At 38.5% G+C, this 25,994-nt stretch overlaps 1 protein-coding gene across 1 annotated transcript in view; it reads right to left on the bottom strand.

Moving 5' to 3' along the window:
- The window catches only part of LOC150080904 (uncharacterized), a 256,611-nt gene that overhangs the window by 78,177 nt on the left and 152,440 nt on the right, over nucleotides 1-25,994 (bottom strand). Inside the window, exon 18 of the mRNA XM_090380849.1 lies at nucleotides 6,598-6,753. Within this exon, the coding sequence (XP_090236975.1) occupies nucleotides 6,598-6,753 (156 nt within the window). The remainder of the gene's footprint in view (nucleotides 1-6,597; nucleotides 6,754-25,994) is intronic.

Raw genomic sequence — 25,994 nt, 5'->3', positions numbered from 1 at the left:
TATAGCAAGCCCAGCAGGAGGTTCGGCGCAACAAACAACTTAAAGTTTATGAGGGGTCACACACCGGAAACGCATTCGGCAAAACGCACACACAAGCCTCTAAAAATAGACGCGATGGTCTCCAGTGACACATTTGTGGTTTTTCTGAAGTGCTATAGAGACAAGCTGTGATGACACAGGAGGAGTTGTTTTGATACATTCGGCCTACATGAAAGAGCTCAACGGATGTCAACAGGTGGGAAATAAAAAAAAAAGGAGAGCGGTATTGTGAATCACGTGCTACAGGGCTGGCTGACCTACCAACGAATTAAAGAAGAAAAATGGAAAAAAGATAGAGGGGATTGGTAGAAACCACTGTGGGAAGGCGTGACAAACTCGAAAGAAAAATTGTGGATGGAGACAGACAGAGAGTGAGGTAGTGGGAGTAAGTGGTGGTGTTGGAGAAAAAAATTAGTGTTGGGAAGAAGAGAAGGGAACAAGTTACGATGTAGGAGTTAGTAAATCTGCCAGCCAGTAGCCGACACAGTTTTGGTTTCAGTAAGGAGAGTTCAGAGTTTTCAGAGTTTCTTTTTTGAGTTCACTAAAGCGCAGTATGCAACTATAATAGTGGAGAAAGCTTAACACTGCTAAGTTAGCTTATTGTAGGATAAACAAGGTGTCGATGCCCGGAGGTAATGGAGCTGAAGCAGATAGAATCCGGAGCCGGACCGAAAGGAGAACAAACGTGCTGTCCAGATGAGTGAATCATTCTTTTAGGAGCAAAGATACGCGAAACCCAAGAAGTAAACCCGAAACCCCTGTCGAACTCTCCAAGGATTGCAAGATGAGTTCCAGATGGAGATGATCTGCTGTTTCCCGTGAGGAAGACGAAAGACATGCCGCAGAGCCTCGAGAAAACTAAGTAAGTGGTTAGTTACATAATCGTTCTCATACACACCACGAACTGTAGGAACCCTGAAATTAAGTAGCAGAACTTTAGAAAGATACTGTGCATAAGAATTACTCAGTAGCTAGGATAAGTTAAATTTAGGAAATGTGCTGAAGGAACATTAGCCAGGACAAGCTAATAGAAAAATATAAATAAATTTTTTGGATGGGAAATAGAAGTCAGAGATACCTTTTATAATATTTATGAAAAGTAAATAAATAAGTATGAATTTTGAAAGGAGATAAGGGGAATAGACGGATGTCTGTAACCCTCAAATGTGCAAGTAGTAAATTGTAGAAATTTGATAATGGTATAATCTAGATTAGGGAAGGTAGTAGGCTATAATCTGTTAGAAAACGGAGTAATGATTTATACCGAAATTAAGAATATAGGAGCTGTGTCAATTTGGAGTAAGAATTGTTTTGTAGTGAAGGAAGAATGTTAACAAATTCTTTGAAAGTCAATTGAACTCAGGAGTGAGGAAGTAGAAACATTATTAATTTGTTAGTTTAAAAGAGGGGATATTTGATTATGATTTATGTAAAGGAAATAGCCCTCCTTGAGTTTACTCAATAGGCAAAATACCTTGCTCATATACATTCTGTTATAAGAAGATGAAATTAAATCTATTTGGTCATGAGTTTAATAAATTTCTTTTGTTTGATGTATCTATGTAAAAATGTCCAATAAACTGATTTTTTATACAACATTTGTGTGTCTCTTTGTTGTTCTGAGTAAAAGCCTATCCAAAGGGAATTAAACACATCAAGGAGATTTTCCCCTAGAACTTGGAATTTTCTGTAAAGTAATAGTCAGATTTGCAAGTGGGGATAAATATAAAAAATTTAAAAATAATTTATTTTTAAATTTATTTTTATTTATTTTTTTATTTATTTTTTTTTAATTTAAAAATAAAGGGATATATACGAATATAAATAAAATAAAATACATAAATACAAAAATAAACCCCCCCACAAGTGAAAGCCAATTGTGATATTCTATTAGTATCTCAAACAGTCATAACACATTTTTGGAAAACCATGGTTTAGAAAAATGTGTGGCGTGAAATGGAGAATAAAGACGTTAACCCCCTATAAAAGCAATTTTGTTGATCCAACCCAGTCAAATATTAGAATCATAAAATTTAAAATAGCAACCAGGAAAAAAAAGAAGCAGAATATCTCATTTTGTGTTCTTGTAATTCCTTACTAGATGAAGCTGAAAATGGCTTCGAGACAGAAGTTCCAGTGGAGGAAAAATCATCATCACCAAGTACCGTAGAAGACGACTAATATTAACTATCTGTTTTGAAGGTTTGTTGGCGAAGAAGAGGTCAACAGTATAGTACGTGCGATTAGGATTATGTGGTATTCTAGTAGCTAAATGAACAAATTGTACGAATTCAGAAAAAAACATTAGCCCCCCCCCACCCTCTCAGTTGGATCCGTACAGCTAGAAAACTAAAATCACAGTTGTGAACATTAAAAGTACTTCACTATTAAGAAAGGTAGAAGCAATAAATGAATCTGATAGAAAGAGCTAAGATTTAAGCTCACAGAAGAAGAGATTCCAGATTAGGATTTCTCTGATAAGAAATGTCACCACGAACATATTCACAAGTACTACTTAAAGCGGAAAAAGTGAATAATTAGGACAAATGACATCAACGATTGAACCAATTGATTATTAAGTTTCTGTAAGAAAGGGCGAGTGGATTAATGGAAACTGTAGACATAACTGCGATTGGAATGAACTAAGAGTTTTTGGGAAGTTTAATTGTGGTGGTAGATAATATTTGGGCTATTCAAGATGCATTGATGTAGATCACTTAGAAGTTCGTAGAGATTGGGCATATTGTTTGAATTGATGAAATACTTGTCCGTGCATAATATAGTATAGTATACCCAGTTGCTTAACTAATGTGGCCTTGGCAATACTCCTGCCCCACATGCGCACTACTCCAGTAACAGCTAACTCAGTAGAGGCAGCAAAATTATACACAAGCTGATCCAGTTGCCTCCTAGAGCGTTACCAATAGATTCGGGCTATCTGACAGCTTACACAAAACCAGGTTCTGACACTGTGCAGCCAAAATGTAAGAAATATTGGATTCGCCGTGATGTCCATTATAACCGAAATAGACATGACTTGCACTGCATGATAGAGATGAGCTGGAGCTTTATATTTTTTTGTCATTCTATTAAGAAAAAAAAGATAACTTCGCAAGGGACATGACGAATCATCTAGAATTGTCTAGTGTTACTGAAGGTCAACGATTCCTCTGTAATCTTTACAAGTAGCGTCTTGGTTCGTACCCCTGGTTAGTGTTCGAGGGTAATATTTTTTAGACCCGAGGTATATATATGCAGGGTTAATTACGCCCCGCCAGCCTGAAGGTGTGCAAGCGGAGAATTTAGCAAAGTTTGGCGCATCTGAATCATCTTCCAACTAGTATCCTAAGTTATGATCATTAGCAAAAGAAACAAGAGTTTAGGCAAACTTTTGCGAACCAATACCTGGAAATTAAAAGATATTTATTTTTGTTTCATGCAGAAACAAAAGTGATAGTTTAATATATTTTTTAATACAGGCTTCATTTGACCAAATGTTTTTGTAGGTGCTTTTCAGGAGGCATCGTTCCACCAGCTTATCCGTTCCAAACAATTAGCCATCACTTCAAGCTCTAGCGGGACACGTCAGTCTTATTTAGTGACACCGGAAATCTAAAAATCCTTTTCACCTTGTGCAGCATCACATCCCAGAAGGCAGCACTGCAAAGTACATTTGCGGCTTGTCTAAAACCCATAAGACCTATTTTTTCTTTCTTTTTTAAAGTGTCGGAAGAAATGAAGCCAACTCGCACCAGTAGGATTGGACAGAACACCTATTAACTACCCCCACTGCCCGCAGCTAGTTGAAGGGAGTCGGTCTAATCACAGTTGTGATGGCTTGGGAAGGGCGGAAGGTGATTTTTTGTCCGTTAGACGCTCGCTCTGATCTGATAGCGCATTGCCACCATTACCCGAGAAAATTGAGCGACTGGACATCCGTTTGTCTTGCCTATCAGTGATCATTGTCTCTGGCCAGTTCTTCGCAATTGAGAAACCGCCCTGTTCCTCCCTACCTGTCTTGACCCCTCCCATCATCTCTTTCTCTTTTAATACCTCGAGGAGTTCGTTCTTGTAAGAATTCACCGATAATGGTTCTCTGGAGTGAAAGCCAGTCCTGTTTCTTTCTCTGGAAAATAGTTCTCGGAGCCAATAACAGAATATTGCCTCTTTCTTTCGGCCATTCTTCTAAATAGCGCCATCTTTTTTGTTCGTTGAGGACAACGGAACCTAACTACCAAACCAAGTGGTTATCTAAATTAACTTTTAGGCCTCAGTGCACAAAGGATTAAGCTAGCGTTTCGATTTCTTCCAAACAGACAATTTTAGGCTTAGAAATGCCACGCGCTTGGAATTAATCTGCAGAAGACTTATCGCTTAAATGAGAATCAAAGAATTTGTCAAAAATATACTGCCCCGCCCTCTTCCATAAAGGTTTACTCACTGAACGAATTTAGGCCCTTTTTATAAGTATAAATCATTTGCCGTTTTCAACTGACTAACGCATGCGCCTTTTCATTAGTCACGATGCTATTTATGCGCTATATTTAAATAATGTAATGACGTGTACTAGAAATGTTCAGGGCCCTCTTAGCTTTGCCTTCCCATTTACGCCAGTTGTCATGGATAGGCTGAAAAGTAATTTATCTTAAAATATGCACACTTAGTCCAAATCTATTTTACCAATTTCCCGAAATCAGCTTGTACATGACTTTCCATAGCTAATAAAAAAGAAAACTAAACTTTTATCAAAGAGAGAGATACAAAATTCTTTTTGCTATTTAAATTTCGCTCGTTCAATTTATCTCTGACATGTTGCCTGAGCCGCGTTCAGTGGCAGCTGCTGTTGGGTGGATAATCCATCAGGCAAGAGTGTTGGATACAATTCTTTATCTTCTCTCTCTCTCTCTCTCTCTCTCTCTCTCTCTCTCTCTCTGTGATTCTTTTATTTGGAAAACCTTCAACAGCATTGAAAAAGTTCACAGGTTTTTATATTCGTTAAATTATGTATGACTGAGTCGTCTCGTGCGACTTCTCACGCAGACAGTCTTGAATTCTAAAAGAAACATCAGAAAAGTATTCTGTAATATGACAATGTGACGAAACCGAGTTCGCTCTCCCCTCACCAATCTGCTGTTCTGCATCATACTGTTTTTAATGGCCGATTCATAGTGCATCACTTTGCTTTCCATAGACACAATACGTCTGTCTGAATCTAGATATCGAAGAGGCCAAATCCACAGAAACAGATCGTTCACCTATTGATAAAGATCTGCTCATCCATGGCTTGCTTTAACAATGTTTATGCGTAGCGCACTTTAGAATGATAGTCTACGGACTAGAATCTTGTTTCAGATATCTAAAAGGATTATGTAGTATCCACCAAAATTTCTACGTTGGTAATACAGCTCCAAACAATCCAATTTGCAAAACATGTTTTGTTTTTAAAGCACTTCGGTGTGCACTACTGAAAGATCGAGAATAATGTAGAGCAAAAGATGAGCTCTCGCTTAATGTTGAATATATTCCAAAGGAGTATCATGTTTTCGCATATATTTGCAAAGCTATTGAATACTTTCAAAGAATCCGAGGATACATGTTTTGTATTTATGAAGTTCGAAAAACTTCATTATCAACATAAATATACAGTGACGTGAAGGATGTTGAAGAATCATATTGTGGGGAAATAATCTCGACACTTGAAGCGTTAATTGACAGGACACGCCAATAATCCAGAAGGATTAGGCAACGAAAGGAGTTTCCCCATTAAGGAATGACTGTCGCTAACCAAAAACATCAGCTCAAGTTGTTCTCCAAGTCGTGCTGACAATTATCTCACTTCATGCAAAGAAAAACTTTTGCGCGTTCACAATACTTTTGTTTCCCAACACCTTAAGAATTTTTCTTTAAGTCCCTGAAGCTTGAAAAATCACACTTGTGTGCGCGGCCTTCCAAAAGAGCAATTTGTGCCAATTTCTTCCTTTCTCTTCATGCTCTTTCTGTAACAGATAACTGGGATAACAAACGCAATCGTGGTAGCGCGAAAGAAAGGTGGGGGAGGGGGTTGAGAATTCACCCACATCTACTAACTGATTCTTCGGTAATCTTAAACAGTGTAGTGTGATGTTAGCATTGAACTGTGAAATCCGGAAAAATTACTTATCGGGTTTGCAGAAAGTATGCTTCATTCTCACGAGCTAATTATCCAAGGAGTTGCTCGAGGGATGCGAGGCAGAAGTCAAAGAGCAAGCGATTTTTTTACTCCTCTTCTTTTTTTATGCCTTCATACATTTACTGCTCGCGGGGTCACCGACGGTCGATCGTTAATTTGCAGACGCGGCTGCTCATCGACACTTAAGAGAGCTGAGTGTGCAGGTTGGTTCGAAGCATTCAACTTAACTGACTGCGCTAGTTTTATGTACATCGGGTTTCAATATATCGGATTTCAAAGAAGGTGTGATCGTTGGTCTTAACTCGAACGGGGGAAAAATAAATTCCAATTAGAAACCTCGGTGTAAATTATACTCATTCGAGAGAAAATAAATGCAGACTAAAAAATACCTGACTTTCTTGCACGGAAGCTGTCGTGAGGGGGTATCCTGTGAACTGATGGCACGAGACGAACACGAGGGAGAACGCTGTTATCCCTGTTGATGTTCTCAATTGTAGAACGCAAGGCCTCTTCCAATTCGTTGTGGTCGCTATCGAAGAGAGAACCTGCAAATGAAAATTAATAGTAAATATAACTGTTGCGGTTGATGAGAAAATGAGTTTCCTCTTTTGTATGTTTTTCCTCTTTTAATATCGGACATTAAAAGGTGACATGAGGGCGTTTACAAATTCCAGTTGTTAAAATTGTATCAAAATAGGTGCAGATTATGTAATAAACTCAAATAACAAAAAGGTCGAATGAACAAAAGTTTACTGTATCTATAATTTCTGCTTATTTTCATAAAATACGTAAAATGTTTTTTTTAAGAAAGGTATCATCCTAATTAAATTCACACGCACTAACTTTACGTTGCCAGACAAAAGTGTTTTTTTAATCAACAGATTTTTATGTAAGTTTAATTAGCTTTCTGCCTGCACAGCATTTTCGAATATTGCATTAGAATTCCTCTGTCCAAATTAAGTCGCAAATATTTTCCAGTAAAATGAATTGGAAGAGGCCATATGAACACACAAAGCGGGTCCTCTCACGACTTTTTGGATGGTAACAGAATTTCAGAATCATTTATTAACAGAAACAAAAAATTACGATTAAAAGCAATCAATTTTTCATGCATAAGGATACGTTTCCATTTAACTATTTCTCTTTTAACTTTTAACAGAGAAAAATCATTATCCTTCTATACGAGACGACTGCAGTTGGAATATTGCATTCAGGTTTGGAGACTGCTGTTAAAAAGGATAGAATTTCTGGAGAGGGTTCCAAGCCCAGATTGGTGATGAGTAAAAATCAGTAAACATGAAAAACGGCTTAGAAGGTGTGGGCTGCAAAGTTTGACAGTCAGACATTAAGGGGAAATCCGATTGGGGTGCATAGAGTGCTGAAAGGGTTGGGTAAAATGAATGAGGAAGGTCTAGTCTCATTCGTAGGAGAAACAAGGACCAAGCGAGCACAAACGTCAGATCCGAAGACTGAATCTAATGAAATTCACCTATCGGCAGCGAGCTGCCTACCAAACGAATCTGACTAAATTCAAAGCTGAATTATTCACCTTGTGGAAATTGAATTAGTACGAATATTGTTTTATTTAATTTTGTCTGATGCAGAAAACAAATCTGCTACCTTGCACCATTACTAATAACTAAAGTTAGAGTTGGCGAATTCTTTTATTAATATTATATTAACCTAAAGTATATGCCTTACATTTTTATTGTAATTTATATATTTTTAAACAGAAGCATGGTATGCTTTAATGATCTTTCCCTAGCAAGGGGGAGGGGACGGCCTGCTGTCTCCTCCCCCCTCCTGCCACCCCTCTGGTGAGGCATGGGCATGCCCCACTATTTCAACAGGGGTCATCTTCCCTATAGACCCCTTACTTCCAATTTCCAACCCCCCAGTCTTCCACCTCCCCTCCCATCTCTTTCTCTTTACAACAGCGCTTGCCCCACACGTACAAATTTAAAACGCCAAAATTCATGCTCGACCCATTAGGAAATATTATTACCTCCAGCGCTTATCCCGTATAGCCCCTCTAAGTTGCGTATACCATCTGTGCCCAAAAGAAAAGAAGAATTATTATTTTAATGATTTTGTCCTTAGCCACTGAAATCTCAGGAAAATAGGTGGTAGGACCTGCCAGAGCAAACTATAAGGGAACACCTGGCTGGCCTCCACGTGGCGGAGTACGTAAACGACAGGTCCCATCTGGGGCTGGCGGCTAACAAGCCAGAGGAACAAGGGGCACAACATATTACACAATACATGATCCACACACTCTTAAACCTCTGGCCTTGACAGCGTACTGTCCTCGATACAAAGAACAATACGCGGAGATGGGGTAAATCCCTGGTGCCGTTAGACCCAAAAAATACTCTGTACTCTCTGTACTCTTTAATGACTTTTACGATGCACAAATGAACCTGGAGTAATAAATATTAATAATCGCGAATCCAGCTTGTTAGCTGTGGACAATAGGTTTAGAAGACTGCATCCCCCCCCACCTCCACAATGGCACTCGTGAGTTGATATCATGTAGAGCGTTTAAAAGTGAAGGACAACAGTTCCAAAAATTAACACTAGACGATTCCTATTGAAGTCAGAGCCGACCTCAAAAAATGCTTTGAGTCCGAATTTTCGGATGCAAAGAGAATGATATTTTTGCAGAAACTTGCTGGCTTTTCTCTCAGGTACCTACCTTCTCAGTAACTATTACTGCTTTCTTGTCGCGTACAATCTTGATTGTTGATGATGGTAAGGTTCGGACCTAGCTGAGCTGAACATTCCACTAACGATTGTGCTTTCAATTCTTGCTTTTCGCTCAAATGTGTCGATATAGACAGAAACACTTTAATCCGTTGCACAAATACCAAGTGTTTTGTGGACAGTGGTCAAGTTCCTACAGACCATATATTAAAAGGTGGAGACCTATCTAAGTTAAACTTTTATTTTTCAATCGAATCTAATAATGAAGATTGCGCCAATCTACAAAGTCAATCTTTCAAAATGGTGAAGTTGAGCATTAACTGATTGTGATCGGTTAATCCTCAACTTAAATCTTTCGCGAACAGACATAAAAAGCCCATAAATATGAGAATAAGCTTGAAAACTTAATTTTCCGTACTTACATTGGCAAGGATTTTGGAGTGTAATGGGTCAACTGCAGAAACATGTCGGCAGCATTATCACTCAACACACAGAATGGCAGAACTTATAAGACTGGAAAACTACGTGCTACACAGGCAAACGAACCACAACCAGCCGTAAGCATATTCTAAAATAACCGTGTGGGGGGAGGGGGAGAAGATGAAAATACTCGCGATCCGAAATTAAAATTTAAACGAATGAAACGTCAAAATCAATATATTAACAGATATTTTCCCCCGATATTTCCTCACTTCAAACCCTAATTTAAAATCTTGTGTATCAAGTTAAGTTCTCTGGTATATAATTTAAAAAAAAAAAAAAAAAAAAAAAAAAAAAAAAATGTCTTTCACTAACAATTTGTAACTAGTGCGAAAAAATTCATCATATTTCCTTGCCTTTTGCTAAAACTGACAAAAGCAGGTATTTGGCCAGATTCAGAAGAAAAGTAAATATAAAAATGAGAACATTCCGTTTCACCGAATAATAAAATATATTCAAATATTAAAGCTGGTTTCCTATCTGACGTTTACAAATTCTTTGATTACAGGTAAACATTGAGCGAAGGGGTAGAAAGTAGAGATAAGATTCCTACCAATAATCTTCAATTCACTAACCACTCTAAATCAAAATTTAAAAAAAAAGTTTATCAGTTTTAACTACCGAAAATAAACAACCTCGAGTGGTCATTCGTACAGGAAAAACTAATTGGAAATTAGGTAATCTCATTAACACACCAGCCTTACATTTAATGCGAGCTCTTTCTTAAGAGATAGCTTAAGATCAAAGAGCACTTTACGACAAAGGAATAAGCAAACACACTAACCGCTGCCAGGTGCTACTTCACAATCATCGTGCATTGATTGACAGTTTCAGTAGATTAATCACTCCACATAAATCTCCGTATAACATTCATTTCGCAGAATTTGCATGTTTACTGTAGAAACTCAGACAGACATCGTCGAAATTATATCTAAAGGATTCTTTGAAAATTGTATGCCATGTATTTTTAGACCTCCACTGTTTTAGAATCATAAAATTCTAAAACAGAATATCAGAGCCGATCCTCACTTTATCTATAATCGTTGGATTACAATATCAGATTAGAATATACATCAGCTGCTGTTTTGCGATCGGTTTAGAACTACGAAGCCGAATTTCCTTTTTTGTACACATTCCAGACACTCGCAATTGAATCCAAACAATTTAGAAGCCAGGATACAGGTTAAATCTTGGAAATATTCCTCGGAACTATTCAGATACAATTTTTGCACTGTGGATAATTGCGTTGTCTTGAGAATCCATCACAATCCGTGTAAAAATGAAGCATTGCGGAATGAAGTTAATCCGATCGACAGAAAGTATTCAATGGAAGTGATTTGACCTTCTAATGGTATGACTAGACCAAGTTCTTACTAACAGACACGAGACAGTCTGGATGCATGGCTTCATGAGGTTCCGCCACACTTTCTCCCTACTATTGGTGCAAAAAAAAAAGTGTAAATCGGGACTCGTCAGACCAGATCTTTTTCCACAGTCTAGTCTTGGGTTTAGAGGCACAACCCCATTAGAATTTTTTACAAGCACAACTATCAAATCCCAAAGATTCAACTCCTGCCGCATTTTTGTGTTAAAAATGGGTCTTTCTTTAACTAAATTGAATTTTTCAGTCACTTTCTGAACACGGGATCTTCTTTTCTGACACATTTCTTCCTTTTAGAGTTAAATTATCGTTTCGAATTCTACTCGTATATTTTTGAGATGGTTGATTTCAATGTATTCTAACTGTGGCTCCAACAACACCACCTTCTCTAAAATCAACGAGTTCACATGTCTTCCCCATTAAGAAATTGAGAAAGACTCCCCACTACAGCGTACACTCTCTGGTTCCAAAGAACGTGTGATCAAACCATGTGACAATGCGCTTTTGCATACCGTACATTTAATTATCTGTTGACGCAATTGCAATCCGTGTCATCTGAAATAACTCATTCCACTGCAAAAATAATTTTTTACGATACAATAAACGAAGAGCTAACTGAAATAACAACTCAGGAAAACTATATTACGTTTGCAATTGAAATAAGAAATCTCTCAAGAGTTCTTATGAGTATATTGCTTTACATCTTAGAGTGTTTGGAGATTACTAATTAAATTTATGGTTAGGAAAAAAATCTAAAGACGTAGTTCACTAAATTTAATGAATTTGAACTTTTTAACCTGAATTCTAAAAATAATAATGACGATGCGATTATATTTAAACACAAATTCATAAAGCATTTGAGACAATTATTTTAAGTCGTCTCAGATTCGGGGTCACTAAGGAATTCAAAAGAAATGGAATGTAAAATGAAAGGTCAAGGGGGAAATCTAACAGGACAATAAATATAGTGTCAATAATAGCATTGATACGCTGAAATAAATTCCAGATAAATGGATAAAATCTATTAAAAATAATTAAAAATTACTATACTTTGGAGTTAGTTTTGTTTTTTGTAAGAGGACTGATTTAGAAACATCACTGAAGAAAGCGCCTTAACAATTGCTGCAAAATAAACTAGAAAATTGCTAAAAATAAACCAGAAAAACAACTTGGTCGAAAAATTGATAGAACGCTAACGCAGGAGGATTCAAGTCGAAACAAGCTGATCATTAGAGTTCAGCTACAGAAACGGAAGCTGCGAAATAACATCAAATAAAAGCGGGGGGGAGGGTTTAAATCGGGGAAAAAACTACAACGAAGTGAGAGTCGTACAAAAAACTGAATTCGCCAGGAAAACTGTCCAATGTCAGGAATGGAAAAAGATGACAGAAACGCGCTTTATATTTATTTAAAAAAAAAAAGAAACACGCGTTTCCCTGGAACACGATAAAAGTGAAAAATTCTGTACCTCTTCTTAGCGAACACAGATCGTAAATCCCTAAATAAATTAAGAGAATTATTTAAACCAAACTCGCCCCATTTTTACATAACTACTGCTGAGTTAGTTACATAAAAAAAAAAAAAAAAAAAAAAAAAAACTTAAGTTAAAACTATAATGGGGAAATATTGAATATATTTCCAACCGTATAATATTCGACAACAGAGTTGTCGAATATTATACGGTTGGAAATTAAGCTTTGTTGCAAAACAAATTTGAATTAAAAAACTAACAATAACTGCTCATTAAAGACGAGTCTTTTCTGCACAGAAAAGACAAAATCTATATATTTGGTGTCGCGAATTCGATACACAATATGCAGCTTCCCCTTTCATTCAGTGTGCACGTTAAGTGAGTATCTTGTCAAGTTCGTGGCTGGCTACTTTATTTTGGTTTGAATCCTCAAAGCTGGACTTCTCTGAGGAGGATTCGAAAGCACCCTTTCTGTGTCTGCATTCCCAGCCATTTCTTTAGCTAGAGCCGATTATATATCAACAGGCTAATTATTTAATTAGAGGAGGACTTAAAAGTAACGCACCTTCTAATGATTTTCTCGATGTCCTCAGCCAGACAACTGTTAACCAAAGAGCGAAATCCCCCACCACGAAAACATTTACGACAACTCTATCGAGAGATAGAGCAGGAAATGTATTAATAATAAATGAAATCTACCGCAATTTCATTTAAAACTTATTCATGATAAGAGTGGACGCTGTTGCTCTGAAGTTAAAATTACTCATCTTGAAATTTTAGAGCTATGATAAGAGTTATAATCAGTCAAAGGCGTTTAAAGTGAAGACACACATGCATCTCTGCAGTTATCTACATACGTAAAGTAAGTGACGCGAACACAGCAGTGATGCAAATTGAATATCAGATGAATTTAAACCCGGATGCAGTCGCGGTTCAGACTATACACAAGTTCATGTAGCATCGGTGTAACCGCTGGAGATTCGTGTAATACTGGAGATCAGTGAGGCTGCAATAGAAAGACTTCGATAGCAACGACTAGCAGACTGGAAACAAGGGTCCCAAGCGTCTTTGACAATTTGCTCAATATGAACAGTGCCACGTTATCGCCGGTATAGAATCGATTCATAAGACGGAACAATGATCAGAGTTCCTGGAGGCCACAACAGCTCATGCCGACCGATATTTGACATTATATACGACACGTGACAACGCCACAAGCTTCGAGTGTTGCCTTAGGATCTCGGATGGAGCTTGAAGGAGACTTTCTCTCATTGCCGCGCGCTAACAGATGCATGAGCACAGACGGTATTCAAAGAAACCTTAAATACCTGACAAAAGAACAACAGGTTGCCTCTTTCATTATTCATAGAAGAATCCAGGTTACGCCTAAAACCCGACTCTAGGGACATTTCTAGGACACGGTATCTGCCTGATAACATTACTAGCGATCAGATCAGAGAGAGGTTAAGCACTCAAGGGATATATGCAGATACCGTTCGCCATTTTTATGTTTATTTTCAGGATTTTTTTGTACTTTCGCTCCTACTACTATGAATTTTTGCCTTTGGTGTTGATGCAACTAACTAAATAAATGTGCTGCACCAAATTCACAAGTATTGTTGACGAAGATCAACTTCAATCCCTTGCAACCAGTTTTAATCAAACTTGTATATCATCTGCCTAGAGGAGGTGTCTAACAAATTCGACTTCATCCTTCTATCGGATCAACAGACTATTACTAGCCGGACATACACAGGACAACTAAATCTTGTGGCTAAAATGGTAGCATTAGAACTTTCAAAAAGACTTCCGTGGAATTAATTATTCCATTTGTTTTTTTCTTGTGATTTTTGACGCTACTTTGTCCATAGTACGTATGTACGGTACTTTATTTGTTCTTCAAACGGTATGGGGCGCAAGTAAAATTGAATTTATATTTATAATTAAAAGCACTCCTCCTTACACAAGTTAAAATCTGCTCTTATTTCTCAAAAAAGAGTTGATCAGATCGGTGGATTCATAAACTCCTTGATACAAGAAGATTTGTCAAAAGGAAGTTCCATGGTGGTAAAAAAAAATCACAAAACCTGTTGACACACCAATCTGTTGACCTTAAGAAATAAAGGCAGCTTTTAATTCACGCAAAGATTCAGATTCTTTCGGTTCTGTCTCGCATTATGTCCGTGCATGTTGTGGGCACTAGAAACAGCCTGGATATTTCCCATTGGAAAACTCCACCGGCTAATTGCAATTGATAAGTCATTGAAAACATGGCAAGAAATAAGGAACTGAGTGTTGAAGAAAGAAGTGCAGTATAAAGAGTTATTTCATGAGTAGTTGTTGCAAAAAACTAGGCGTTTCATTTAAAGGAGTACGAAAACCACCATTCTCTGATTCAAGGACAAACCACAATCAGGACGAGCGAAACCACAATGACCACATAAGATGATTTCTAAACACAGACGACTTACTAACCCCGAAATCAGAGCCGAGTTCAATTGGAATAGAGAAACTCCATGGTCGTGTAGCGATCCGAAAAGCCTTATTAGTGTTTAATAGGTGCCTATATCGTGGAGAATATTTTGATGAAAAAAAATCAGTATAGTTTTTGATATTAATTATTTCAATATTTTTGCTGTAAATTTTTCAATGCTTAATAAAAAAAATACTTTGTAGTGTGTTGCTTTTTATATTAAACCTTGCATTGTCATAGCTAATTTCTAAAAATTAAAATAATTAACGCAAACCGTTGTCATACGCTGTGATTCCAAGCTTTTAATCCGTAGTGTATATAGTAATTGGTTATGAACTCATTGTGAACAGGTTCGTCCTCAAACGAATTCCAACTCAAGCAGAAAAGGCATCCCTCAAGGAAATATTCACCCGGCAACGCTTCTTCAGACACGTTGGACCCTAGCAACACACATTCAGAAAATTGACCTTCAATTTTGTCTTGGGACATTTTAAAACTAATGTATTTCAATGTTCGATACGTGTTAATTACCTTCCGCCAGTAGTTATGGCCTTACCCTCTAGCGATTTGTATTGCTCGATGAAAATTACCAATTACCCAGTGTTTTTCAACACTCTACCCAAAAGGTTAAAGTCATGAAATCCAACTTTTTGCTACTCCCTAAGATTTTAGGTTTGTGTTCTTGTGTCTCCTAGCAGTTAGAACATAGCCTACTTCATCCATTTTACTCATCATCCTTTTATAGTTTTAATTTTGACAGATCTCCTATCGAGGTTCGATTAAAACGGTCTTTAAGAATTCCTCTGGTGTCCGAGTGGATTTTAACCGGACCTTTCCAAACGAGCGACAAGTGGGCGAAACCACTCTACCACTCACGCTGGTAATAATGTAAATTATGAATTGACACTATTCGTTTGAAGTCTTTCAATTCACACAATACTCTAAAGAATTGCATCATTATTCGATACTCCGTATTAAAAAATGAGACCACTTCTAACTGTTATTGATCCACTCTTGTCTTTCACCCCCCGAATACTTTATTATTAGCTTTCTCTTTAAGGGGGAAGGTATTTTTCCTAGCAAGATGCTTCATTCCCCTTTCCCTATAATGTAAGAGTAAGCAAATTTGGAGGATTATGAAAATCTTTTCGTTGTCTTACAGTCACACTAACAAAGAATGAAATTGCAGCTGTTTTACCAATGACACTGCGGATTTCTTACAATGCGTGAATAACCCCCATCAATTGAAGTTTCCACCAAGTCCTAGAAAAATATGACAACGCACACAACTTAGGAGATTAACTGTATCCTTCACAACAACGAAACTGAAATGGGTAGGGAAGGTATGTATAATTCCCAAGGATATGCAGCAAAGAGAATAAATCCTTTTTCATGTTCTCCTGGAAAAATACTGTTTTAATGAAAGTTGGACTTGTGTATTTTACGTTAACAACCACAGATCAAAATAAAACTGAATAGCAGTTGAGGTTTTCAACTGCGATTCGAAATTATCTGATCCACGTTAAATTCAAGTCTAAACTCTTAAAAATAGGGAGATTAAAATCAAAGTTAAATAATGGTTAACCAAGCTAATAACAGAGAAAATAAACTCACCTTTGGTATCCATTAGCAGGAAGAATGAAACAGCAACTACCCAATAATTAATAGCACGCTTTTATCCAAAGGTAAGTTGAATAGCATTCTGATATAAGGGAACCATAAAAAAATGAAGAACGTAGACAACGAAATTCTTAGCAAGTTCACTAAGCCAATGCGTCAAATGAAACGAACGACAGGAAGTCTATCAGAGTCGCAATATTATTTCACAGAGTTCGTAACTTCCGCTGGAAAAACAGTACGCTTTTAAAATAACATGCAATGAGCTTTCTCACCTCCCCTCTTGGCATGTCTGATACAATCAAGAAGTTTGGGACTTTGGATTTTCAAGTAATTTTAGCAGGCAAATCTAAAACAGAACATCAGAACCGAGCACGGTCTTGAATTTCAAAAATCATACAAATTAAATAAAAAATGTGTCCTATCGACAGCGAATACGGAATACAAAGCTGCATTCATTTCTTAATTAACTGCGGTAGTATAAAGTTAGAGCTCATAAATAGCAGTGAAAGACTTGAATGTTGTTCTATTTTGGAGGAGGCAGAACTAAAGCCCTACCACTTTAATATTGACCACTGTTTGAAATACTATCTGTACGGGGGGGGGGTAAGATGCTACTGTCCATCTTAGGCCATACTGTGAAAGTTTATTATGTCTGAACAAGTGTGCGTATATTCACAGGCGATTTGCATGTTGAACAACTCTACTCCCAATACCTTTAGGAATTCCTCCAATCTCCTGAAACTTCAGAACAAAATCATCGTCTTCTCTAACTTAGAACATTAATTAGAAATGTCGCGGTCACTCTAATTATAGTAACTGTGACTTCTATAAAATTTCTAACGTAATAAGCACTTACCAGTTGAGGTCGCAAGATGTTTTTAAGTACAACAATATCGATCGTTAAATATTCACCAATAAAATAACTAACTCAATTAGAATATGCTTCTAAGTATCTTTGTTCAGTGACAAGCTCCTTTTGCTGTTCTGATGAGTTGTCTAAGGCTCGGCTTACTTAACACTGAACCAGAGACTATACTCGTACAGTATAGTATCACGCGAGAGTAACGCGCGCCCTCCTCCCCCGCGTCTCTTCAATATCCCACACACGGGGAAAAAACCCCGCATGTTGGATTTTGAAGAGAAAATGTGTATGGGTGCGTGTAGCGGGTGTCCTCTGGTCGGTTTGGGTTGGTGAGGGGGAAACCGGAGTGCCCGGAGAAAACCTCACGACCACGGCCTGAGACCGACTAACTCAGATACTGAGTGGGTAACCCGCACGCGCGCGAATAGTTCCAAGCTACCAACGGCTGGAATCGAACCCCCGACGCTCTACTCAGTACAGCCTAGCACTTCTGCTAACACGGCTACCGGGCCCCGATGAACTTCGCTTCAAAAGTCTGCTTTATTTCTTCAAGATGGAAATGACAACAGAATGTCTTATGGGCTAGCTTCGCCCTTGAGGATCCACGATGAACGTGTTTTCAAATAAGACTAATTACGAAATTATTATTGTTCGAAACATTTAAATGTACTAGAGACACGTTGCTACTATTGGCAAGTTTCAATCTCCGGGAAAAAGAAAGAATAATAAAAGCTCGAAAAATCAATGTAACCATGTGAGATAAATAAATACTAAATCGCAATAATTCATCAATAGATGGCGCCACTGCTTGTTTAGGACCCCCCTCCCCCGGACAACCTATTATCTAGAACAGCGGTTATCAAACTTTTTGGTCTCAGGGTCCCTTTACATTCTTAAAAATTATTGTCTCCAAAGTCTTAGTATCATCATGAAAATAGTTTTGACCTCCTGATAGGGTCCTCAAAATGGGGTCCGCGGACCACACTTTGAGAACCGCTGATCTAGAAGATGTGCATAAAGGCAGAAAAGAGTTTAAGTAGAAGAATTAATGGGATATTTAGCGCACCTTGAGCTTATCTGAATGCTTTGGTTTTGATCTTGTGAAATCTCCATTGATCACAAGTTCGTTGCACTTTTGAGATGGCGCATTATAGCCAAAGCAGTTTATGCGTCATAAAACCCCAACAACAACCTTTGAGATTCCCTAAGAACTGGCCTTGGAACTTCACGAGCCACGAAGTGTTTACAACTGCACAAAACAGATATTTCGTGCTCAATGGTCCGGTCACGTTCTTCGATGTATCCAGCCAGACGACGCATTTTGGCACGAGTGGGCTGATGAATGACTCCCACTTTCCGGTTCGATCAGAAAAGGTCATCTTAACGAAAGGGTCGTTGTATAGTGCGTCTGATACTCCTTGGTTGAAACACGCGCATGAACCTGGCTAAGAGGAGAAGTCCTTTGTGTGAGGGAGGCAGACTTCGTGGCTTTTGATCCACTTTACACACTCCTGTATCGCTGACTGAATTATGAACCCATAAACAAGCATTATAATGGTTAATTGCTCACTCGTCGAAGTATAATTAATCTCGCGTTCTGTGAGATATGGCGAATAAACAAACTATTTTCACCGCATTCAGGTAATACTGTACACACGCGCACTAGCGAGGGGATTGAGAGTATCGCAATGTACCCAGTACGAGAAGCTAAGAAAAATTAAATTTATAAAGGCTTTTAAACTTGCATAACGCGCTGTATCATCACCAGGGAGTGCCCCGACATCTTCATATAATTTATTTTGACGCGTATTACGTTACAAATGCCGATAAATAAATCAGCATTGCGAGGACCTGTCAAACAGAGACATCTTTTGTGTTTCTTTCGAATAATTAAACGCTCGGGAAATGCTGGGTGAAGCTAAAAAGCCGAGCGAAGAGGGTTGTTTATGAGCTGAAACTGCGAGAAAGGCAGTCAATACACGGCAACCCTAAAATAGAGAGGAAGTTCTTTTGAAGACTACCGAGACTTGTTCCCTTGGCAACTGTGACACTGTTATTGGCAAAGATGGTGAGAAATACGACAACTTCTACTTACGGCTTGCATTGTTCTCGGCCAGAAAACCTGCCCGTCTCTAATACCACCCTGCATCCGTGGCGTCAGTGTGAACTGAACTGCGGCATTACGGCAAAATGTCGGAAGCCAGACGAGGGGCAATAATTCTCGGGATATTCCGTTGACGTTGAAACGACCCCAATAAAGCCAGTCCGATGTCAGCGCGAGAAATTAAAGTCTTCTTTGGAATGCTACAGTTGATTTGCTTACGGACGTTACGCACCCCCCCCCCGAAGCCCGGTTATGGGTATTATGGCTTGCAGGTCGGGTTTAACGTTTCTGACTCTTCTCTTAAGAATAAAACAGATGCGGGATGGGGATGGAAGAGTACAAATAAGAAAAGAATCTAGAAACAAAAAGACACTCGGGGAAATCGTTTGCACACCACGCATTAATCAAAAGAATGGGCCCTTCGCGCGCGCATGTTGTCACCATCGTGACGTCAGAACGTGCAGCGTTAAAAGAGGTTAAGATAACATCGTGTTTGTCGGTGGACGAAGAGAAATGACAACGCTGATGGGTGAGATTTCCATCATTTCAGAGCCTTGCTACAACGCAGTCTGTGGCGTTAATTTTCAACAAGAGTTAACAGCGATCCCTTCTCTCCACCCTCCTCCCCCCCCCCAGTTCTGAAGATTTAATTTTCTTAAATGGTGTCTCATTTATCTTTCTGCAAACAAGCAGTGCTGACTCGCAAAATATTTCTCATTATTGAAGCGGGTTTCATCAAAATTCAGCTCGTCTGGTTTGTCTAAGAATAACTTCATACACGCTGCTACCATCTCAGTGGTACACTCGTAATTAAGGATTGTGGCACGCATTACAGCGCCCTCTACTTAATCACATTACTCTTTCTGCGTTCATACATCGTTATTCCATAATCAACTGTTCGATTTAACCAAACAACCGTATGAAACAAGTTGACCTAACCGGATTTGTGCTATCGGTAAGATTTTAAGAACTGCCTGATACGTTGATGTTTGTACAACTCCACTTTCATCAGAATGTGATGCTAAGAAAACAAGATATCCTAACCGATTCCCTGACAACTTTTGAGGCACTGGAATTTAATATGTTGTGGTGAAAAGAGTGACACGTGAAAATGTAGCATTGATCAAATATATAAGTAAATCCATGTAAATGTACACGAATATATAAATTAATTATGTTAATCCTCCGCATTAATGCTATCCTGCTTCCCCGCCTCCAAGAGTATGAAGAATCGATGTCCCGCTTGTATTGCTACCACAGAGGTCACACACCTTATCAGGGAATGTTTCACTCTTGTAATGTAGCATCATCCATTAAACGGCAGACTGAACCAACTGGAATTGCAAATAGATGACCATATTTCAAATATCTTAGAGCTACGAAGGCATCTCAGGAACGTGCAGGGTTCAGTACGGCTACTGACAGCAATTGCTGTTTACACCGTTAAAACCACCATCTCCAAACATGTCTCTTTCCGCGGTGTTAGTGGAGTGGACTCTGGTTCCTTGTTCCCTCCATTTGATCAAAAATCCAAAGTCAATCGCAGCGGATAAAGAGAAAAGGTGGAATAATAAGGATATTCACAAATGGACAGGAAGGGAAAATAAAAGTGAATGATAGAAATCGCTGTCTAAAGTGAAATTTAACTGAAAGAACTAATTGGAAAATGTTACGTTGGGACTCTAGATGTCCACAGGGGTGTTCGTAGATATTACACGACAGTTTTTATAGTTGTGGTGTCTACAGTAAGGAGAAAAATAGAAAGCGTTTGTTTTTTCACCTTACTTATTCCATAGTGTGGGGAAAGCCTTAGGTATGACCTTTTGCCGCCTATTGGGTTTTGCCCATTGCTTTTGAACCATGAATCAAACCCTAAGAAGCAACGAATCGCGTTACAGTCTTCAGATCAGCGCATTCGAAGTAAATAACAAGACGGTCTAATGTGGGGAGTACTCAGCAACCTCAGGATATCCGGTCCACGAAGAAATTCGGAGGAATTTCTTCGTGGTCATGGGGTAGGGTTATGTCTTCTGATTCATACTGTTGATTAAAATGCCCAAAAGCACTAATGAGCACTTGAACACTTCCCACACTTTGAAAATTCAATGGGCCCTCGGCTCAGCCCTTAATGTATCTTTAAAAAAAGTAGTTGTCGGACTCTGTTTGAAACAAGTCCACCTATTACACGGAACCGGTCGAAAGTACTCAATGACTGATCAACGCTGTTGTCCAAAGAGTGCGATACCTTATTAATTTGTTCATTAAAACTCATAATTTTCAAAATGCTTTTTGGCATAGACGTAATGAAGGCAAGCATTGCATGCTGTGATAATTCTGCTATTTTGAATAGAGGACTTTCTCACTTTTCTTATGAGAAAAGCGACAAAAATATCAAATTAGAACTCTCTACTGCTCGTTATTTTAGCTTTCGCCAAAACTTTATTGGTTCTTTGGACTGGGTGTGTGTGTTCAACAGTGTATTCGAAGTACATGACACCGTGAAGAGAAATCGTTTGACTTGGGAAATTGAACTCCGTACCCATCTGCTTCTTAATAAGCACTCGTTTCTAAACATTCCCTTATAGGCAGCTAGCGTAGTTCGCACTGGTGGTAGATGTCTGTTCGCGTGACTACACCAAAGAGGAGAAACCCAAACATAATCAGCTGTCTGTCTGAAAAATTTGTTCACCTACGAAATGCATTAAAGATGGCATAAAAGTAAGATAATATATGAAAAATCAAACACGGAATAATGATATTCTCATCAAGTTTTCTCTGATTTGTACAACAGGAAAGTTCTATGATTTTTATTTTGGTCACGAAAAGGCAGAATTTGTCCGTTCGCTTCCACTGATACTCCAAAATTAAATGTTGAAAACGCCAAATGAATTAGCATTCACTTCTAATCGCTTGATGAAGAAAGAAAGGCCTAGAATTATTAAGATATAAACGAAAAGATAAAATCTTAATAATTCTAGGCCTTTCTTTCTTCATCAAGTGAGTGCGCGCGCACCATCCCTTTCTTTATTCTCCACCACGGCATTGTGGACAAGTTGAAGCCTTGTGATAAGCACTAGTTACATTTCAACATATAACAAGTCCTCGAATATTATATGGTCTCGAACCCGGAGTTGCGGGTTTGAAATTATCATAAATATGCAATTTACCTTCGTACCTTTGAAAGAGCGACTGCATTAGCAATTTTAATGAATTCTTCGTACAGTATATATAATCTCAGTTGCTATGGAAACAAGAGACGAGTGGGGGATAGCGATGATGCAGTGTAGATAGAGACGAACGGTGCGGTATTCATATATCATTAGGTGATCCGTAGTTCCTTCTGTCACTGTAGACAAGCCAGGGGGATTCATTGGCACGTGGAGCAGCGTTATTTTGTGAAGTCACCCGAAGCAGAGATTGTAAACAACCTCGCATCCCTCTTGAATTGACAATTCATCCCTCGGAGTCGGCTCTCGTTATTTTAATATTGTTTTCTTTTCCCAAGAGGAAAGTCGGCTTTACTTTCTCTCCAACGCTGGTGCAATTACAACTCTTAATGTGGACACATTTCGAAGAGTGGGAGAGGAACTTGCATTCACCGACTGGAGCATATTCCATCAATCTGTCCTCTGTTCGGAATGTAATTCCACTTTAAATCTTCATAAAGTTATCTGTGTTACGTAAATTGCTTTACATAAACCATCCAAACCTTCCAGTAATAGAAGATAGCATTTTCAACTGCATGGTCAAAACCGAATATCTTGTGTTCTATTCTCCTGTTCCTACCCACCATTTTTATTCGGAAAAAAAAATATTAATGAGATATTCCCCGTGGTCCAAGTGGCAAGAACTACAGAGAGACTATTAAGAGTTATCACACTGGAGATATCCCTTGGGTGACTGCAGTCCGCTTCCATCGTAATTAAGAAAGCGAAAGTCATGTACGAAGAAACATTTCGCGGGGCAAAAATGTCTCAAAGGAACCCTGGTACTGAAGAGATGGGATCTTCTCTTTCCCAAAAGCAAAGCTCAGAAAACGTGATGTGTATCGCAGTTCCAGTCTACATTATTCGTCTTTAGTGTGTAGGTTATTAACATCAAAAGAATAAGCCTGTCACGTGCCATTTTTTTGTAATAATAAGCCTATGGGGTCATCAGACACAGAAGCGTCCTCTAAAGGCAAATTTTTCGGTTAAAAAATAATTAGCTAAAATTGTTTTTCTTTTTCGAAGCACTTTCGAACCATTCTCAGGATTTATTGCCAACCTGTCTTGGCTACTGACTAGACTTGGTTACCGAGCTTCCCATCTAAGACACTCGCATCTTGTTTTCTTAAGAAAGAATATAAACATCGATAAATGAGTGTGCCATACTCGGTGCAATGTACCTTAGCGCTAACACTGTAGCTAATTTATTAGGCGATAGTAAACATCTGGTTAGCATTAATGGCGACAGCAGCCGTGAATTACATACGGTTCGCTAACAAATGAGCGCTCGGCTAATTTAATCTCATCCCACACCGACAAATTAAACGCTGTGAGGATTTAAAATTAACAAAAGCATTTTCCTTACCTTGTATTTTCTTGTAATCTAAACAAAGTTACCACGATGGCCCTACTATCCCGCTAATTGGATTCGACTGCAGTGGCATCCATTTCTGGGTCACGCTATCCATAAGCGGTGGAAGATCTACCGATGGCCTACAGGTATGTTGGTTGGTTGGAGCGATGTTAGTGGAACAATGTGGTCTGTACCCGGATTTCGAATTACCTGGCCCACCATCTAGACTACGCGCAAAATATCTGAAATACAATTTGTTCGAGTCACGATGTATACGTTATTTTAGGATAACATCAATTATATTAGGGCGGCTACTCCCCAGAGAAGTCGGTTTTACGAATCTGATAAAAATAATGGAGGCTCCTGGAAAATCAATTGGCTCCGCAATACAAAATATACGAGCCAATGGCTGCTTTCTGACGAAGAAGGAACTTAGCGGTTGTTTGCTTCAAACAAATCTATCCTAACAGCTTTTTTGGCGACTGAAGAACAAACAAATGGAAGAAAACAAAGCCCTGCTATATTGGACCATGTGGCATGTAACTGATATTATGAAAATTAAAACAAAATTTTAAAGATGGATTGTTGTTTGATGGGAAGATAGTATTGACAATATGAATCTTTAATCAATTTAAAAGATCCACGGGAATTTAACTCATCTTAAAATAACTTCGTTCTATTTCAAGAATAAATAACTGCATCTTTCTTGTCCCCTCCCGTATTTCTCATAGATGAACTACTTTTGGATCACATCGATTTTCGGAAAACAGTGGTTCATTTTAGAAGTCATAAAGTCTTAAGTATATATGGATATCAAAATAGATGGGATCGCTTCAAGTCAGCTGTTGATAACATGGTACGCAGTGGAAGACAAAGAATATTATTTTATTCACCTAAAGCCGGTACACGACCAGTGATCAACTTTCAGAGCTTGTTTGCAGTGATGCTAATTCTCTGGCCTTTCCTGTACTAGTATAACAATTTCCTGCAGAAATTTCGTGAAGTACGCTAGCTGGATTGCTGAGACCATTAAAGCTTATGGTGGCTAACCAGATACCAAGATCTCTTCGATGTGCAATCTTAAATACTGACGGTATCCCACACTCAGTTCTAAAAATCCTTTTCAAAAGCACTGCCAAATATCAACTTTTTGATTCTGCCGATGATTAACCCTATTCAATCCATCAGTATATGCAGGGGAGGGGAGACTGATGTGTACGGAGTCCTCCAATATTTCGGTTCAACTAAGTCAACGCCCTCGCGGGTAGCGCTTGGTTATAATCATTCTCCCACACCCACTAGAAAAGGCCTGGGTTCGAGTCCTGTCAACGAAGAAATTTTTATGGCGTTTTTCACAAAGTGGTTAAGGTTAAGATCCTTAGGAGACGCTTACATGATTTTTCCTCCCAAAAACACAGATTTTTCTGTCCAGCAAGATAAGAAAACTGACCATGAAATTAGCATAATTTATAGGCACGATACTCGGTGCCTGGTATCCCTAGTTTCTGATTCTGTTCCTTTCTTTTTCTGAACTCTTATTTTTTTCTCTCGCTTCTCTTCCTACTTACAGAATTGTATATTGCCTAGTTAGTGGTTCATTAGCTTAAAATATCTACACGAATTCATAACAGATAAACCTACCCTCCAGACTCTGATTTGCATTAAACAGGCATACCACCAAAATCTGACGTAAAATTCCTAGGATTACTGTTTGACAAAAAAAAAAAGAATTGAATTTGTAAATCGTATAAGATGGAACCAAACTTTTAATATACACTGCTCAACAAAATTAATAGAACAAAATATTTTTCACGAATATTTTACCGTGAACATTGTCGCCGAGGGCGAATATTTGATGCAATAGGCATCCTGACATGCAATTCCGAGTATCCAAAAGAAATCCATCTGCCACACAGAATTGCACATTATGCGAATTATTCATACCTATAAAAACACAGGTTACGACGAGTGCATCACGTCATTCCAGTTTTTTGGCTTTCTCAATGGGACTATATCACTTCATTGATGATTCTTTGAGATGGTGGGCCGTTGAACGACTTGAAGCCGGCCAGTCGCAGGCGGAGGCCGCACGTTGGCTTAATGTGTCACGCAGTATCGTCTCGGCACTATAG

This window comes from Mastigoproctus giganteus, chromosome 9 (genome assembly GCF_048544385.1).
Source record: "Mastigoproctus giganteus isolate SK-2022 chromosome 9, ASM4854438v1, whole genome shotgun sequence".
In the NCBI taxonomy this organism is placed as follows: Eukaryota; Metazoa; Arthropoda; class Arachnida; order Uropygi; family Thelyphonidae; genus Mastigoproctus; species Mastigoproctus giganteus.
The sequence above is the reverse complement of the archived record's forward strand: the minus strand, read 5'-3'. Positions and strand labels throughout refer to the sequence as shown.